The sequence below is a fragment of the Mus caroli genome, chromosome 7 (assembly GCF_900094665.2).
Source record: "Mus caroli chromosome 7, CAROLI_EIJ_v1.1, whole genome shotgun sequence".
Lineage (NCBI taxonomy): Eukaryota > Metazoa > Chordata > Mammalia > Rodentia > Muridae > Mus > Mus caroli.
Window position 1 is genome coordinate 52,569,905 of NC_034576.1, and position 18,024 is coordinate 52,587,928.

The window sequence follows — 18,024 nt, forward strand, 5'->3', positions numbered from 1 at the left end:
TGTTTGATGCCAAGAAAGAGCTTAAAGGGGCTTTGTCTAGAGAGCAGTCTCCTGTGTGCTCGGATGCGTCTCATCTTTCACAGGGTGAACAGAAAGCTTCCTGCTGGTGCTAGAAATATTTGCTGCAATCCACACTAACAGTTGAACCACAATAAAGAGAATTCAGTCAAGACAAAATCCCAGATACGGGGGCGGGGATGGGGGTCGGGGCTGCTTGCCCATTTTCCAAAGCTGCCAGTGTTTCTTCAGAGGGATGTGCAGTAGTTCTCGTTTTAAACACGAGTTCTCATGGATCACGATGGAGATTTTACACATGCCCATTTATTTAGATAGGAGGTGCTAAGGACACTGGTTGGACTTCTTGGCTCTCTGTCCACCCAAGGATGCATTTCATTAGCAGAGTTTTAGCATTTCAAAAATTAAAACTCTTGGGCCAGAGAAATGGCTTTGTCCCATAAGCATGAGCTCAGTCCCCAGATTCATGGATGTAAGGAGGAGAGGAGCTGGGGTGATGGCTCAGTAGTTAAGAGCCCCCATTCCTCTAGCAGAGGACCCAGGTTCAATTTCCAGCCTCATATGGCAACACACAACCATCTCTAACTTCACTTCTGGGGGATCCAGTGCTCTCTTCTGGCCCTGAGAGATACCAGGCATACATGTGATGCTCACGTAGTCACGAAGGCAAAGAAGCCATGCACATAATCTGGCCTACATACACACACACACACACTAATAGAAGAAGAATAAACTTCAGATTATTTTCTTTGTATTGTATATGGCATTTATACCTGTTCTTGTGTGTTGTATATGTGAGTTTTTAATCTGTTTGTTCTTGTGGATGTGTGCACATGTGTGTAGAGCCAGAAGTTGACACTAGGTTTATTCCTTTGCTGGTATCCACCTTTCTTTTCCTTTATTTTAATGAGACTGGGTGTGCCAGTTAGTCTTATGTCAATTTGACACACAAACTAGAGTTATCTGAAAGGAGGGAATCTTGGTTGAGAAGATACCACAATAAGAACCCAGATGGAAGGTGTTTGCTTAATTAGTGATTAATGGGGAAGGGTCCTGCCCGTTGTGGGTGGTGCCATACTTGGGTAGGTGGTCCTGGGCTCTGTAACAAAGCAGGCTGAGCAAGCCAGGGAAGCAGCACCTCTCCATGGCCTCTACATTAGGTACCACCTCCAAATTCCTGCCCTATTTGAATTCCTGTCCTGATTTTCTTCAATGATAAGCAGCAATGTGGATGGGTAAGCTGAATAAACCCTTTCCTCCCCAACTTGTTTTTGGTGGTGGTGTTTTGCCTCAGCAATAGAAACCCTAAGACATAGGCTATCACGGCGTAGTCCTGATTGGCCTGGACCTTTCAATCTAGATCAAGCCAGCCTACAGTTCATGGAGATGCATTTGCCTCCCCTGTGTTTGGATTAAAGGCATCCACCAACACCCATGACCACTTCCGTTTTTAAGACAGGGTCTCTCACTGGACCTGGAACTTCCTGATTCACCTCGGCTGGTGGGCCCATGAGATCCAGGGATCTGCCTGACTCTACCTGCCACCCCCAGTACTGGATTTACAGAGTCCACTCTCCTACTTACTGCTTTTATACAAGTCCTGGGAATCTTAACTCGGGTCCTGATGCTTGTGCAATAGAAAGTCTATCATCTATTGAGCCATCTCTTAGATGACCCTCAACACCACCACCCCCAATTGAAATTCTTTTTTTTTAAAGATTTATTTATTTATTATTATATGTAAGTACACTGTAGCTGTCTTCAGACACTCCAGAAGAGGGCGCCAGATCTCGTTACGGATGGTTTCGAGCCACCATGTGGTTGCTGGGATTTGAACTCTGGACCTTCGGAAGAGCAGTCAGGTGCTCTTACCCACGGAGCCATCTCACCAGCCCCCAATTGGAATTCTTATAGCACATCTATCTATATGTGTAGATCCTTGGGTAAGCTAAAGTGAAGTCCTCTGGAAATTAGTGTTCCATGGACTTTTATTAAAATATGGAGCAGCTCTTGCCCAGCAGTGGTTGGTTGTGGTGCATGCTTTTAATCCCAGCACTTGGGAGGCAGAAGCAGGTGGATCTCTGAGTTGGAGGCCAGCCTGATCTACAGAGTGAGTTCCAGGACAGCCAGGGCTACACAGAGAAACCCTGTCTATGTATGAATGAATGAATGAATGAGTGAATGAGGAGCATCCCACTGCTTTTTACAGAAGATGCACAGACCAGGGTATCATATTTTAGAACTGTGCAGACATCTCCCCTCTTGGATCCATCACTCTGCAAGGAGCGTGGTAAGGATAAAACAGTGAAAAGATGAGGCAGAGTCACCTGGGTGCTGAAATCAGAGGATCAAGGGAATAACAATGCTGCCAGGTACCACTGCTGAATCCCACCCCACCCCACCTCCTACCCCTACCTTACCACCCGCCCCACCCCCCACCTCCCCCACCCACCTGCTGTGAGTCTCCAAGTGGGGAAGCCATTGCCCAGCTGAAGGAACAGCACAGCCACTCAGCAAGTCATACTGGACCCTGGAGGCCTGAGAGCCAGTGGCACTGATTGCAAATGTGTAAAAATGGCCTTCTAGATTCAAAGAAATCTGACTTTGATTTCTTTATGTGTAGGGCCAAAGAGATGGCTCAGCGTTTAAGAGTCCTGGCTGCTCTTCCAGAAGTCCTGAGTTCAATTCCCAGACATCACATAGTGGCTCACAGCCATCTGTAAATGGGGTCAGATATCCTCTTCTATCATGGAGGTCTACATGCAAATAGAGCACTCGTGTACTTAAAAGATGTTATGCGCAGTGTTACTGAAATATTGCATATGTCATAAAATACCTGTCCCAACCCCAACCCCAAAGCCATAAGAATTCAAAGGGTTTGATGTCTCCCACAATGGTGCACAGCCATAACCTAGAACCCAAGAGCTGAAGGCAGGAGGATCTCAAATTTGGGACCAGCCTGGGCTACAAAGTGAGACCCCAGTCTAGAAATATGCAAGCAACAGAGGCATGCCAAGAAGTAGATATAACAGAGGGACTGTGTTTCTATGTCTGCAGTCCTCTACCTCCCGTACCTACTCCCACTCACCCCTACCGGGCAGAAATCACTGCTTTTGTTGTTGGGTGTTTGAGTCTGCAGGGAAGCTAGCTGAAGCGTGAGGTCCGACTTGAGCCACCTGGGCAACCGCCAGAGGGTGCTGAGCCTGCTAGTTTGTAAGAAGTTTAATTTGTTGCAAACCCCACATCCCAACGAATACCCTGTGTTTGCCTTCAGCATGCTCTCTTCTGTGCTTAATTCTGTGATACCTGGTTGGTTGGGGTCTGGAGCCTGCGACCCTGTGATTGCACCTCCACTCCAGCCTGTCTTTCTCTCCCCCCCTGCTCTCTCTGCTCCTACGGCCTGCCTGCCGAGGCTCCATCTGATTAGCTTGGCAACCTCTTTCAAGTGCTCCCTGGAGGGCCAGGCTCTGTTGACAAGGGCCAGCCAGAGTAGGCTGCAGACCTCCTGGGTTCACTTGTACTGTGGCTGCCCAGCTGGCCTGCCTGCTTCTCTCCATCCAGAGAACGTTTCATCCAAGCCAGGATTGAGATGGATGTGAATTGCAGAAAAGCCAGGGAAAGGAGCTCGTGTGCTTTGAGCTGAGAACCTCCCCCCGCGGAACAGTTCACAGTTTTCAAGGTCTGTTTGCTGGGGTTATGTTCCCGGTGCTCAGAGCTGAGGCGGCTTAATATGGCTACAGGTAGCTGGATGGGGAAGCTAGGGATGTAAGTAGAACTCTGCATCCTCCTGGAAAGAGAAAGGTTGGAAACCTGGTGAGGTCCTGAGGAGCTAGCAGCCCCCAGGGACAGCAGAAATCGGCACAGAAAGGTAGGAAATGTGTCCTATATCCCTCAGCCCCAGGAGGGGTTCCAGCAAACACCAGCCTGTCTGCAAGAGGAGAGGGTGGATGTGTGCCGAAGGATTGCCTATAAAGGCGCAGAATGAAAGCTGGGAGCTTTCCTACCTGTCCCTGCCCTTACATGTGTGTGTGAGTGTGGGTGTGTTGCCCAGTTGGGGTCATTTGTAATTCTATTCCTGTCACCACAGGGAAACTTGAGCTCTGACCCTGTATTTTCTCCAGAAACTGCTGTTGGTTTTGTTTTCTTTTATGTCAGTCTAGGGGACCCATCAACAGGAAGTAAGACATTTTAGTATCTTTGACTGGGATGGCTTTTATTTCCTTGAAAATAAGAATATTCTGTGAGGGGGGTAGTAGAGACACTGAGAGGATGACACTGTTTGCTGAGTGACATGTGTCATGCTCTGTCAGTGTGCCACACTAAAACTCCAGGGCAGATGGGTCCTGAAAGCAAAAAAAAAAAAAAAAAAAAAAAAATTGAGTGTCGCCATTTTAATATCAGCACAGAAAAATTGGCCCTGTTTTTTGTGATCTCATTTTTGCATTTCATATGCATCATCTTAAATCAGACACAGCAGCTGCCCACCCGCCTTTGGTAAAGACCGGCGCCTTCAAAGGGATTAGGCTGCTCTGCTAGGCTGGCATTCAGCTTGTCCCTCTGTGACCCAGAGGGAGGTTTAGCCATCTAACTTCTAAGAGGCCCTAAGCTAAAAGGATCCTTTTACAGGTTTGTCCAGAAACTCAATTTACATCCTAATAAACTCAGAGAATCAATGTCACACTGGGCTGTAACCCTGCAGCGTGCCTTGAAAAGCACGTGTTGTTTAGCTGCTAAAATGTGGTGGTCTGGGGCTATCAGCTCCCCTCCTGCTCCCTCCCAGCTTTATGCAACACCATAACTGTTGATGTACGTGCTGGTATATTTATGTTGATATTGGCAAGGGATCTCACCTATGCCCATTTGCCTATGTTCACTTCTAAACTAAAGCTGTGTCCAAAAACTTGCAGACAGGCTGATAAAGTCTTTGAAGAAAAGTAATCGCCAGACCTGATGTGCTTTTCCGCCTCCCGTTCTGCTTTCATTTCTTGCAGCAGAGAGCTATTTCCTTTTCACTGCATGCGCTGCTCTAAGTGCACTAGAGTGAGTCCTTCCTTACCTGTGGTTCCTTCCCCACCCCTACCCCCACCCCTCAGCTCCACCTCCAGCTCTCCACAACAGTGCCGTCTTTCCAGGTGAAAGACCCTGAGCTGAGGCAGGCTAAGTAGAACTGTGAACTTGGAAGGTACAAGGACATGTCACATCCAGTCAGTTTCACTGGGCTCTGTGGTATTACCTCACTGCACTTAAGAAGGGAAAGGATCTCTTTACCCAGCCTTCGATTCTGTCTAATGTTTGTTCCAATGGTCTAGTGTTTGTTCCAATGGACGCTGTGAGGTTCCTTAGCTAGTGTGAGTCTGAGGCCAGCCTGATCTACAGAGTATGTTCCAGGACAGCCATGGCTACACAGAGACACCCTGTCTCAAAGAAACAAAACAAAACAACAACAAAACCAAAGGGGAAAAAGGAAGGAAGGAAGGAAGGAAGGAAGGAAGGAAGGAAGGAAGGAAGGAAGGAAGGAAGGAAGAAAAAAGGTGTCTTGTGGCTGGCACATGGCCTTTGCAATGCTTTTTGGTGCTACAGGGATACGAGGTCCACCCTGCAGGTTTGCTCATTCCCTAGAAGTCAAGGTGATTCAGCCAGCATGAGAACTGGTGTTAGGGAAAAGTCTGTAGCAAAATATATTGGTGAGAAAAAAAAATGCTCATCAAAAAAGCATCTGGTGTATGAGGAGCAGAAGAGAAGGCCCTGAGGGACCAGAGTTTGGTTCCTGGCACCGACATCAGGACGTTCACAGCATCCTTGATGCTAGCTTAAGGGGGTCTTCTGTCACCTGCACACATGTGCACATACCCACACACAGTCATACATGTATAGACATAGTTACAAACATAAATGAATAGGGGGCTAGAGAGGTGGTTCTGCCTGCTCTTCCAGAGGATCTTCATTTGATTCCCAGAAGCCTTATGGTGGCTCACGAACATCTGTAACTCCAGTCCCGGGGGACTCAGCACAATCTTGTGTTCTTCCTGGACATCAGACATGCATGTGATGCATATATATATGTATCTCAAAACACCCATGCACATAAAATGAATAAAAACTTAAAACTATAAATATGTCTTGTTAAAAATAGGGTATGGGATGATGGCAGCATGGGAAATCCAGTGTGCTCTTTGAAACTGAAGTGGGGCCTGGTACTCACCTTCCTGTGTCTCCATCGGCCACTCTCAGCCACATCTGCATCCCTGCCCTTTGCATCGGTTCCCTCCCATGCAGTTGACTCTCCTCCCTTTTCGCTGGTGTTCCAGCCACAACAAACTCCTTCCTTCCCCTGGCTTACCTCTTCCATTTCCCCTTCCTGCTTCTGCGCTATGGTTTCATGTGCCTGGATGGACTTTGTTTTCATTAGCAACCCCCCCAGTGTCACCTGTAGGACCAGCTTCTCCAGCACTCTGACACCTGCAGCTGCTGTACCCTACCTCAGCCTCTTAAACCTTCATGTTATACCCCTCAGTTTGGAGAGTAGAACATTAGTAGTAGGCATTCGCCTAATTCCCAATAATTGTGAGTTTCAGCAGGCAGAACCTGGGTCTGTCACCTCTCTAGCCCTAGGCTGGCACAGAGCCTAGTGCTTGTATTGTGTCCATGAGATCATACAACTATTGTCCTAGGATTTGGACACTTGGGGACAGCATCTATATTAATTATGAGATGGCCCTATTCTTGAGGTCTTGGGAAGCTTTGGAAGGTTTCAGAAGCAAAGACCCTGGACTACTGTCACTGCAGAACTCGGGTAGGCAATGTGGGAATTGTTCAGTAGCCTTTGGTGTAGGCAGGAACCCATGTGGCAGATACAAAGGTACCACACACAGCTCCTCATTGGATAACAGTGATAATTGTTTGTGTCCCCAAGGAGAAGGCAGGTGTGGTGCTGGGGCCCTGGGACTCAGCCCTGGATCAGCTGTCTCCTTAGCTCGTAACCTTGAGCAAGTCACTTCATGTCCCCACCCCATATGAGCCTCAGCTAGAGCTGCAGAAGATGAGATGACCTTCCCCACTGTCTCCGTAAGCCCTCGGAGCATGAGTTTGTTGACAACTCTGAGCCTTGGCCAGGGTTTCGGATGGATATACCAGGGACTGCTTCTTCAGAGAGCCAGGTGCTCATGTGGGGTTGGCTTTGCAGAGGCAGAAACTAGAAATGCATGCAGAGGAACAGCAATGGCCCTGTGGATAAAGGCACTTGCTGCATAAAGGAGGGAAGGGGCTCCATAGAGTAGTCCTCTGACCTCTGCACAGCATGTGCATATCACACACACACACACACACACACACACACATACACACACACACACATACACACACACACATACACACACACACATACACACACACACANNACAGCATGTGCATATCACACACACACACACACACACACACACACATACACACACACACACACACACACACACACATACACACACACACATACACACACACACATACACACACACACATACACACACACACCACACACATCATATTCATACATACACACTAATAAAATAATAAAGCCTTAAAATTCTTTTTTTCATGTCGTGCATGTGGTGTTTATGTGGGTGGGTGTGAATGTAGGTCACAGACTATAGTCTGTCTGTCCCAGCATCCCACCCCTCCCCTCAGCAGGGGTGAGGGGTGGCGGACTGCCATCTCCTTGCCCAGGTGCAGGTCATTGCCCAACCGTATGTATTGTTTCACCAGCAATAAAAATCCAGCAGGGAATGAGCACTGCTAAAATTAGTTTGTTTGTCCTTTGACAAGATCTCCCCAGTTGGAAAAAAAAATGTGTTTATCTAACTGGCAGGGTGACTTTGCTGAGATCAAGATTAATAGCCCTGGTTAATGGGACATGAGGCTGTACTTTGAAGAGCTCCCCTGCTCTCTCAGCAAGAACATTTTCTAAATGTTCAGCCTTCAGCAGATGCTGTGCCTTGGGTGGAGGTGTTTGCTCCTCTGTCGCTACTTGGATACAAGTCAGCCACTCTGCTATTCCCTGGCTTGCTGCATGTGGTACACAGACAGACAGATGGACGGATCCTAGGTACAGTGACAGGCAGACATTCAGTCTGCCTTGCTTTGTGTCTTAGGTGTTGAGTTTACTACCATTTAAGCTGGCAGGAAGAAATTCTATGATCAGCATGGTCACAGTGCGTGTCTGCTAAGCCCTCTGTGGTTGTTAGTCTGCGCTTCATTCCTTTATGTGTTCACTAAGCCAGGCAAAGAAATAGTTAACATATGTGTAGAAGTAGGATGAGCTAGGAATATGGATTTGAACAAAATAATAGACCCCATGTTCAAGAAGCGCATCGCCTCCTGAGAAAAAGGCATTAAAAGGCGGTTATGCAAATGGTTGTTTAACAACGGCTGTGATCGTTTCTTATTTTAATTGTCATTAATATATAATTCAAATACCATGCTTTTTTCCCCCTTTAATCATACTGCTGGGTGAAACGTTCAGTCTGTTGTGTCTTGTTGGCACAACCAAAAACACTTGGTTTGATTGGCTAGATGGATAGATTTATGTATGTAGTGTATATGTGTGTGTGTTTGTAGTGTATATGAGTAGTGTGTGTACCAGTGTATGTATGTTTAGTGTATCAATATGTAGCATGTGTGTATGCGCATGCTCACATGTGTGTATATATGTGTGTATGTAGTGTGTATATGTAGTATATGTATGTACTGTGTGTATATGTAGTGTTTATGTGTATGTAGGTATGTAGTATGTGTGTGCACGTGTATGTGTGGGGACGTAGGGTCTGTGTATGTAGGTGCGTGTGTGAGTGTGTCTGTGTATGTGTGGTGTGTGTATATGTGTGTGTAGGGTCTCTTTGTGTAGATGTGTATGTGAGTGAGTATATGTATATGAGTAGTGTCTGTATTAGTGTGTGTATGTGTAGTTGTCAATATATAGCATATGTGTGCATATGGATGCTCACACATGTATATGTAGTATATGTATATAGTGTGTATAGTGTATATGTAGTATATGTATATGGTGTGTAATGTATATGTATGTGCTATGTATATGTGTAGTATCTTGCGCGCGTCTGACCAGCAAGAACGACAGGATCCTTCTGTACACGTTTATTGGGAGAGCTTGATTGTAGAGGCGAATAGACCCCGAGCCCAGCACTGGTGCTGCTTTATATAGGCCTAGGAGAGGCGTGTCTCACACCCGGATTGGCTGTGCTTGGTTGATGCTTACCACCTCATTTGCATGCCTACATCTGATTGGTTAATTTCTCTCTCATCTGATTGGTTAACTTCTCTCTCATCTGATTGGTCAACTTCTCTCTCATCTGATTGGTCAATTTTGGTTAATTCTCAAAACCTCATCTTGGCAAAAAAACTTTCCTGCCTATGTATGCGTGGTGGCCAGCAGAAGCCTGTGCCACTCTGCAACGGCACATGTGGCTTCCCACAGTAGTATATATGTTGGTGTGTGTGTATTTGTGTAGGTATGTAGGGTCTATGTGTGTAGATGTGTATGTGAGTGGTGAGTGTGTGTGTGTGTGTGTTTGCCACTGCTCATACAAGGTAGCTAGCTCCATGGAAGGCTTTCTCTCTGCCCCTTTCTTGGCTTCTCTAACTCTGCCAAAAAGCTCAGTGCCTTGCAACTCTGTTCTCCCAAAAAAATACCTGAAGCAGGTGGCAGCCAGGGCCGAACAACCACACCATCCATGATAAGCTGAAACATACATGTAGGAGAGCTCCCATGATCCAGCTTAGTGAGCCGTGTTAGTCGCACAGTGATGTATGGAGCTCTGAGCTCCATGTTACCAGACTTGAAATACAAAAGTCATGTTTTTTCAGACACCTAGTCAGTGATCTAATGGGGCCCATGCAGGATCAAAACCATCAAGTTCAGCGCTGGGCTCTGCCTGAATTTAGCCCTACTACTCATTCCCCTTTGAAAATGAGGAGGCCCACCTACCCAGTCCCTGCACGGGGGTTGCGGAAGGGGCCTGGGTAGCATGTGGTGCAGATGCTTGACGCTTGAACAACTATGCTTACAGGGACTCTCTGGTTGGTAGATTTTAAATCATCTATTCAGAAGGCTCTGGGGTTCTCCCTCCCCAAAGCACACTGAATCCAACAGAAGATGGCCTTGTAGCATCACCAAGAGTAAATGAGTGTTTCTCAGAGTCTTGTGGGAAAGAAACCTCTGACGACGTCAGTGTTGAAGGTGAAACCAGACACTGTTCATACTCTAACCGTAGCAGCTGCGATGCCTGCCACTCATGCCGTCTTCCTCCATCCTCCATCTTTCCCTGCCTCCTCTCTCGAAGCTTCCCTGCTTTCTTTGGTCTGTCGCTGTTTCGCCCACAGAGTGTTAAGGACTCGTCAGCTCTGTTTACGCGACTTTGATAGGACACCTGCTTGCATAATCGCAGACATTCAGAAGTATGTCATGAGTACATCTGACAGCTGATTTTATTCACCACTTCCTTCTGCTTCATAGATTCCCATGAGTTGCATTCATTAAGCCCCGCATGCTCTCTCCCCACCTCATGAGATCCTAGGCTGAATCAGCGGCTGAATTTTCCTTGGGCTGGAGTGACAGAGCCTCAGGGAATCTTTTCCTCGCCCCCCCTAAGAGCACAAGGGACCCATGCAGGGTTTCTGTATACAATGGCAAGACTGTGCACTGCTGCTTTTGACCATATACACCTACCATTCTCTTTTTTCAAAGGTATATGACAGATGGTGGACTCGGCCTTTACACCCGTCGCCTGAACCGGCTTCCTGATGGGATGGCTGTGGTGAGAGAGACCCTACAACGAAATACCTCCCTGGGCCTCGGAGATGCTGACAGGTAGGCATGCTGCACTCAGATGTAGCCACATGTCATGCCAGAGCCATTTGAGAGTGGCCTACAGTATGCTGCCTATGATATGAGGACAGTGGATCAGTTCTTCAGCTGACACAACAAGTAGGAAAGGGGGAGCTGCTGCTTCCTAGGTCTTGCTTGTATATGGTCATGGGCATGCATATATGTAGGTATGTATTCGGTGATGGTGCGGAGAGAGGAACCCAGGGCCTCGTGAACGTCAGTTAAGTTCTCTACCACCGAGCTACATCCTCAACTCTAGGCTGGCACTTCTGATAGCAAGGGTTCGGTCTTGAGCGGTTTGGTTGCTGTTTTGACTGTTACTCCGACTCACTGCCTGCAGACCCCAGGGACCTGCCTCACTTCCTCTCTCATTACTCAACTTTCCAGGTATTGCACCTTGAGATAACCAGGTCTGTATGCAGAGTGCAGTTCAGGCCAAAGCCCCCTGCTGGTGAAGCTTAGGGTATATATTCAACTGACACACACACAGTGTGTGTCATCAAAAGGGGCTGACATCAAAAGGGGGTCTGTCGACCTCTGTCACCACCATTGCCAGAGACACAAAGAACCTGTGTCCACCCTTCCTATTGCAAGGAATGAATGTTTGGCCTTCAGGTCTCTAGACCAGACTCTGACGTAAACTGATCCCCTGACCCTGAGCAAGCTCTGAAAGGACAGGTGTGATTCGCCATCCCCTGCCTGCCATCTTTCTGGTCCTCTGCGTATAGTTCAGGTACTCTTTAGCGATCTCGCTGTTCTATCTCACTCAACCTCCTTCCACATCTGGGCAGACGAGCTGTAGCAGGGAACTCGGAGGGGAGTGTTTTGAAGTTGCTGTGTACTTTTAGGGTGCTGTGCTCCGATTTTGTGAAGGCCATGTTGTGAGGTAGGGTTGTTTTCTTGCTGTTCTCCTAGCAGGTGAGAGGCTGGAAGGATGATCCAGTGGTTGGAGCACTTGCTGTTCTTTCAGAGGAGTTTGGGTGTGGTAACCCACATTGGGCACCTCGCAGCTCCCTATAACTCTAGTCTCTGGGGGATCTGGCACCTCTTTTGGGCCTCTGTAGGCGCCTATGCACATCTCTCTCTCACATAAACACACACACACACACACACATCTCTTTAAAATAATGCTAGGTGAGTTATGTAGCTCTATGGCTTGCTCCAGAGAAGCAGGGTAGAAAGGCTGGGTTGGGGGAAAGTGCTGAGTTCATTGTCATGGAAGACCTCGGGCTCTGACCCAGTGTCTATTAACATGTCTGCATGTCCTCATTTGAGTCTCCCAGTATCCAGTGTGGTCACTTACGTTGGGGAAGACAAAAGGCTGTTTATCAGAATTCCACCACAGGTTAGCTTTGTGGCTGCTGTTCTATAAATGATTGGTTTGAAAAAGAATCCATATAAGGGCTGAGGGTATAGCTTAGTTGATAGAGTACTTACCCGGGATTCAGAGTCCCAGGTTTGCTCCTCAGGACTGCATTCAAACAGACAGAAAACTAGCTGGGTGGTGCCACACACCTTTAATCACAGCACTTGGGATACAGAGGCAGGCTGATCTCTGAATTCAAGACCAGTGTAGACTACACAGTGAGTTCCAAGACAGCCAGGGCTATGTAGAGAAACCTTGTCTCAAAACAAACAAACAAAACACACAAATGGGGTAGGTAGAAAGGAGGTGAGGGGGCAGGATAGTGCTTGACCATAGAAACTTCTGAGAGCTGCGCTTTTCATTTTTCATTTTTATACATGCAGCTGTTTTAACTGCGTGTATGTGCATGCAGTACCTCCAGAGGCCAGAAGGGGGCATCAGATTCCCTGGAGCTGGAATTACAAGGCGGTTAAGAGCTGCTGTGAGGATGATGGAAATCAAACAGTGGTACGCTACAAGAGTAGCCAGTGCTCTTAAATGCTTAGGAGCCATTGGATGTATCACAGGGCTCCCAATGGAGAAGCTAGAGAAAGTACCCAAGGAGCTAAAGGGATCTGCAACCCTATTGTTGGAACAACATGATGTACTANTTTATATGCCCCAATATAGGGGAATGCCAGGGCCAAAAGAATGGGAATGGGTGGGTAGGGAAGGTGGGGGGCGCTATGGGGGACTTTTGGGATAGTATTGGAAATGTAATTGAGGAAAATATGTAATAAAAATATTTAAAAAAAAAATGCTTAGGAGCCATCTCTCAAGCCCCGAGGGCTCACTTCTTAAAGCGTAAACCCTGCAGATACATCTATATAGTGAACAGCACCGGAGGAGACCGTTCAGTATCTGCAGCATTCTCACTGGTCATGTCATCATTTGTCAAATTACTCTGCTTGGTTTTGCCCTGTTCCAGTTGATCAGTCTGCCTGTTTTCAGGCCCTATGAGGTCAGTCGCTGCTTGTAGTAGAAGCTTCTGGGATGGCCATTTACCGAACGCTTCGTTGGAGGCCTAATGGAATTATCATAGGTAGCAGCTGAGCCTCGTCCTGCCGCTTAGAGATTTGGGGGCTAAGACTGGAAAGACAGAAGCCATTTTTTTCTCATTTCACCCCCAAATAAACAGCGGTGTCTTCTGGTCCTTCCCAGACCTGAGTGGTCTGCTGTAATCATTTAAGGACTGAGTAGCTAGCAGGCCAAGGTTTTAATAAAGAACTCAAGGGGCTTCTTTAAAAAAAAAAAAAAAAAAGACTTACTAATGATACAAATGTTTCCCCGTTTTATGTAAGTTCTAGGTTACTAGCGGGGATGTGTTTGTTTGTATTCTTATGGAAGGTGCTAAGTTTCTTTAAGCTCCATAGCTATAATGAATAGATCATGGCAACGCTACTCCGCCCACTAAGTGTTTTTTTTTTTACTTTATGCATGTATGCATATTTGTGAGGTGTGTATGCACGTGTGAGTACATATGCATATGTGTGCATGCATGAGGAAGCCCAGGCATGTCAGATAGAGGACTTCAGGTATCTCAATAGCACTCTCTGAGTATGTCTTTGAGGCAGGGTCTCTCCCTGAAGCTGGGTCTCTAGTTTTCTCAGGCAGGAGGCTGGCAAGCCCCAAAGCTCTTTGCATCTTTGCTTCCTTGGGAGCCAGTGCTGTAGGTGTTTGCAGGGACACCACTTGCTAGGTGAGTGTTTGGATCCAGACTTCAATCCTCATGATTTCCCATCAAGTGCTCAGAACCATTGAAGTTCACTATCCAACCCCTTTAGTTTATTTTGTTGACTGAATTCCTCAATGATGAGTGCGCTGGGCTGGTGAGCTAGCTGCAAGCCCCATAGATCCTCCTGTCTCTACCTCCCTGCATATGTGACATGACTTTCAGGGGATCAAACTCAGGTCCTGACACCTGCAAGACCAGCTCTTTCCTGACCGCTAACTGTCCAGTCCCTCACAGGTTTCTTTACATTGTTCACAGGGCTAGGCAAATGTTTCACAGAGCCGGGGACTGCCAGGTAGGAAATCAGTAGGAAACTATTCCTGAGCTAGCACATCACACCCATGATTTTACACACACTGTTTATGCTAAGAACCGCATGGGTTGGGTGTGAGACAGTGACTCTGTCACAACATCAAGGGAGTGCACCACAGATGGCGAATATGCAAATTGGGCACAGCTCTGTGCTGCCTCCCCCTCTCCCCCATTGAAAATGTGTTCTTTAAGCAATTTAAAGCCACCAGAATCCTTCCTTTACAACCCACAAAAACAAAGGTGTAAGAACTAAGGTAATTTTCAGGGAGTTTTATGTGAAGAGAGACCTGAGTTCTTGCCTGTGGTTTCACACACAAGCATTCGGACACAAGCAAGCTACTGAGAAACTGGGAAATGATCTAGACATTAGCCCCATTGGTTCTCAGCCAGGAAGCGATGGCCTTCAAAGAGCAAAATACCTGGGCTTAGGAAATGTCACTAGCACAGGTAGGTAGCCACAGCTGTCCCAGAGCCTGTAACAGGATGCCGAGACCCCGGCTAGACCATGACTATTTGCAGCATGGCCTGAGTGTGTCATTTTTAGGGTTATTAAAAGTCACCTGCACAGCCGGGCGTGGTGGCACACGCCTTTAATCCCAGCACTCGGGAGGCAGAGGCAGGTGGATTTCTGAGTTCGAGGCCAGCCNGAGGCCAGCCTGGTCTACAAAGTGAGTTCCAGGACAGCCAGGGCTACACAGAGAAATCCTGTCTCAAGAAACAAACAAACAAACAAAAAAAAATCACCTGCAGAAATACGTGTCTTCAGAGGCCTGGGAGATAGGAACTTTGTCAGTTGGAGTCTTTATGTCATCAGTCTGTTTTGATGAATAATAAAGATGATACATCCAAGACGCCAAGTTCCCTTCATCTCCTGTCACCGTTCAGGGCTGTCACCCTGGATCCCAGTCCCTTCCTGATAGTGACTTGGCGACATCCAGCAAAGTCAGCCTTCCCGTCGGCCAGCTGTGGAGGGAGGATGGCGTGAAAGGGATGGAGGCAGCTCAGTACACACAATAGGCCCCGGATAGGATAGCAGAACATAGGCCGCTTTAGGAGGAGGAAGTGTGCCTGGCCGGCAGAGAGTCTGGCTATCAGTCCAGTGGTTTCTGCCTGCAGCACTGTCTCCTGAGCATGTTGGGAGTGAACGTGTCAGGAGTTCTTGGATTCTGGTAACTCAGCTGCTTATAGGCAGAGAGCTCAGTAGAAAGTTGCCGCTTGTGAATCTCTGTGAATCTCTTTCTTGGACACTGCAAAGGGCCTCCTGTGCAGGGATGTTGACAGTCCTTACAGAATAGCAGGCAGCAGGCTGGGGCATTAGATAGATGTTCCTTCTCGCTGGTACTTCCAGGTCACATTGTGTTGATAAAACAGGAATTGGGCTCAATCTACACTTTAGATCAGGCTGGGAAATGAAGCAGAAAGGGGAGGGATCTTTTTGTTATTATTGTGTTTCCCCCCCCCCACACACACACACTCCCTTTTCACATTATGGATGTCTTTTCACTCTCCAGATGGTATCCATGTCAGTATAGCTTAGAGATTGCTTTTTAAAAAACAGACACAGGACACACGTAAGCTTCGCAGCTTGTACTTGGCCCCTGACCCCGGCCTTCAAAGCCAGTCCCATTCCCACTTGAATTGGGAGGCTGTCGTAGAGGCCAGTCCCAGGGTGAGAGGCTGTAGCTGCGCCGCCTGCTAACAACGAGCAGCCTGCAAGTCCAGTCTCAGGGCTCTCCCCAAGAGCACAAGAGCCCTCATGCTGCCAGGCTGCGTGACACAGGCAGAACAAAGCAACCGTTCTGTTCCCTGCAGCACATCCGTCCACCCAGGCTTGGCCTCCTCGCAGGCTCAGGGTAGGGACACGGAGAATTCTGACCTCAGTTCCGTGGCCTTGGTGAGAGGAAGACGAGCTCATTTCAAAGTCTGATGATGCCTCTTGTTAATGACACCAGAAATCCAGGGCTACCAGAATCTGCAAAGTTTCTGAAGTCCTCCAAAAAAAAAAATGTAACCTTTCTCGGTATTGGCTAAACGCTGTGATTTAGCTCTAATTAACCGGGAACTCACTGTGTAGATGGGGCTGACCTAAGGGCGCAGTTATAAGAGTTGCTCACCTCGCGGCTGGTGGGAAGCAGCTGGGGACAGATTGCACCTTCAAGAGCAAGCATCTGTCGGCCCACTTTTGGTGTGAACGCATCCTAACGAATCCACCAATGAGGCTTGTGAGCCTGTGTTCCAGTTACCTCTCTGCAGCAGCTCCGAGTCTTAACACTGGAGCCTCGGGGCCCAGTTTCATATTCAACCCATGACAGAAGTCTCTCTACCTAGAACACAGAAAGCCTCTCCCTCTCCCGATCTCTTCCCCCTCCCTCTTCCCACTCTCTCTGCCCCACCCTCCACCTCTCATCCTTCTTCATTCTCCTTTTGAGAGCCAAGTAATGCCCAGTATGTTCAAGAATATATTTTGTTCTGTGTCATGCACATAAGGGCTGTACCCATACAGCTGCAGTGCAAAAGCCAGTCTGTACCCTTCCTCATGGCTCCTCCCATCCCTCCATGCCCCGCCCCCTTTCTCTCCCCTCCTGTGCATCCAGGAACAAAGTGGGAGAGAGTGAAAGTCCCTGTTTCAAAGCCCATAAAAGGGGCCTTGGAGGCAAATCTCTATTTCCGTTGCAACAGGGTGATAATTACCACACTGGCCTTCCTGGAGGGCCCCAGTCTGCCCCTGCCACCGGCTTCCTTTTTAAGCAAGAGACCAATCCAATCCTGTGGGCAGAGGCCACCTGGGTTGAACAGGGGGCGGGTGATGACAGGAAGCTAACCATCTGCACCTTAAGCCTCCGAGGAATTCTCCAGAGGGTTGTAAAAGGCTGGAAACCCACAGTCTGCCAAGCATGGCGCATGGTTCTCAGGCAGTGTTCCCACTCACAAAGGAAGGACCAAGGTACGGCGGCCCCGTGAGGCACTCTACTCCCTGACACACAGCTGAATGAGGACTGGATAGCATAGCTGTGACCCCAAAAGACTGCTTTTCCCTAAGCCGTGACTTGGAAGTTAAGAGCACCGGCTGCTCTTAGAGAGGACTTTCAGTTCCCAGCTCCCATATGGTGGCTAACGGCTGTCTTGTAATCCAGTTCCAGGGGACCTGATGTCCTTTTTCTGGACTCCGAGGACACTGGGCATGAACATACTGCACAGACATACATGCAGGCCAATGCTCATATTATACGCAAAACTAAGATAACGTGAGCACTAAAGTTGGGATAGATAGATAGATAGATAGATAGATGTCTAACATTGAAAGCTGGAATGAAGGGCCCAGGGAAAAGGCAGAAACTTCCTCTGTGCTTAATCCCCCAGCAACCAAAGCCTAGGCCCTGAAACCCAATCAGAGTGTGTCCCACAGCAGAAAATAGCTTCATGTGACTGGATGCAGGGATCTTGGAAAGTCCTCGTGTCAGTTAGTTGGGTTATGCTGGGTAACAAACAACTCCAAAACTTCCCACACTTATCGTCTGTCCGGCTGCTGTAGAAGGTTGTGTGGCTCATTGACCTTACTGGGAACCAGGGAGCCAGAAGGACTTTCCTTCCCGCTAAGAATTGATCGTTTCAGCCGGGCGTGGTGGCGCACGCCTTTAATCCCAGCACTCGGGAGGCAGAGGCAGG

The 18,024-nt window shown here is 47.9% G+C and overlaps 1 protein-coding gene across 5 annotated transcripts in view; it reads left to right on the forward strand.

Moving 5' to 3' along the window:
* Positions 1-18,024, forward strand: part of Nav2 (neuron navigator 2) — a 364,237-nt gene that overhangs the window by 234,486 nt on the left and 111,727 nt on the right. For all 5 annotated transcript variants that reach the window (XM_029479481.1, XM_029479482.1, XM_029479483.1 and 2 more), the window contains one exon: positions 10,769-10,891. In XM_029479481.1, coding sequence (XP_029335341.1) covers positions 10,769-10,891 — 123 coding nt within the window. The remainder of the gene's footprint in view (positions 1-10,768; positions 10,892-18,024) is intronic.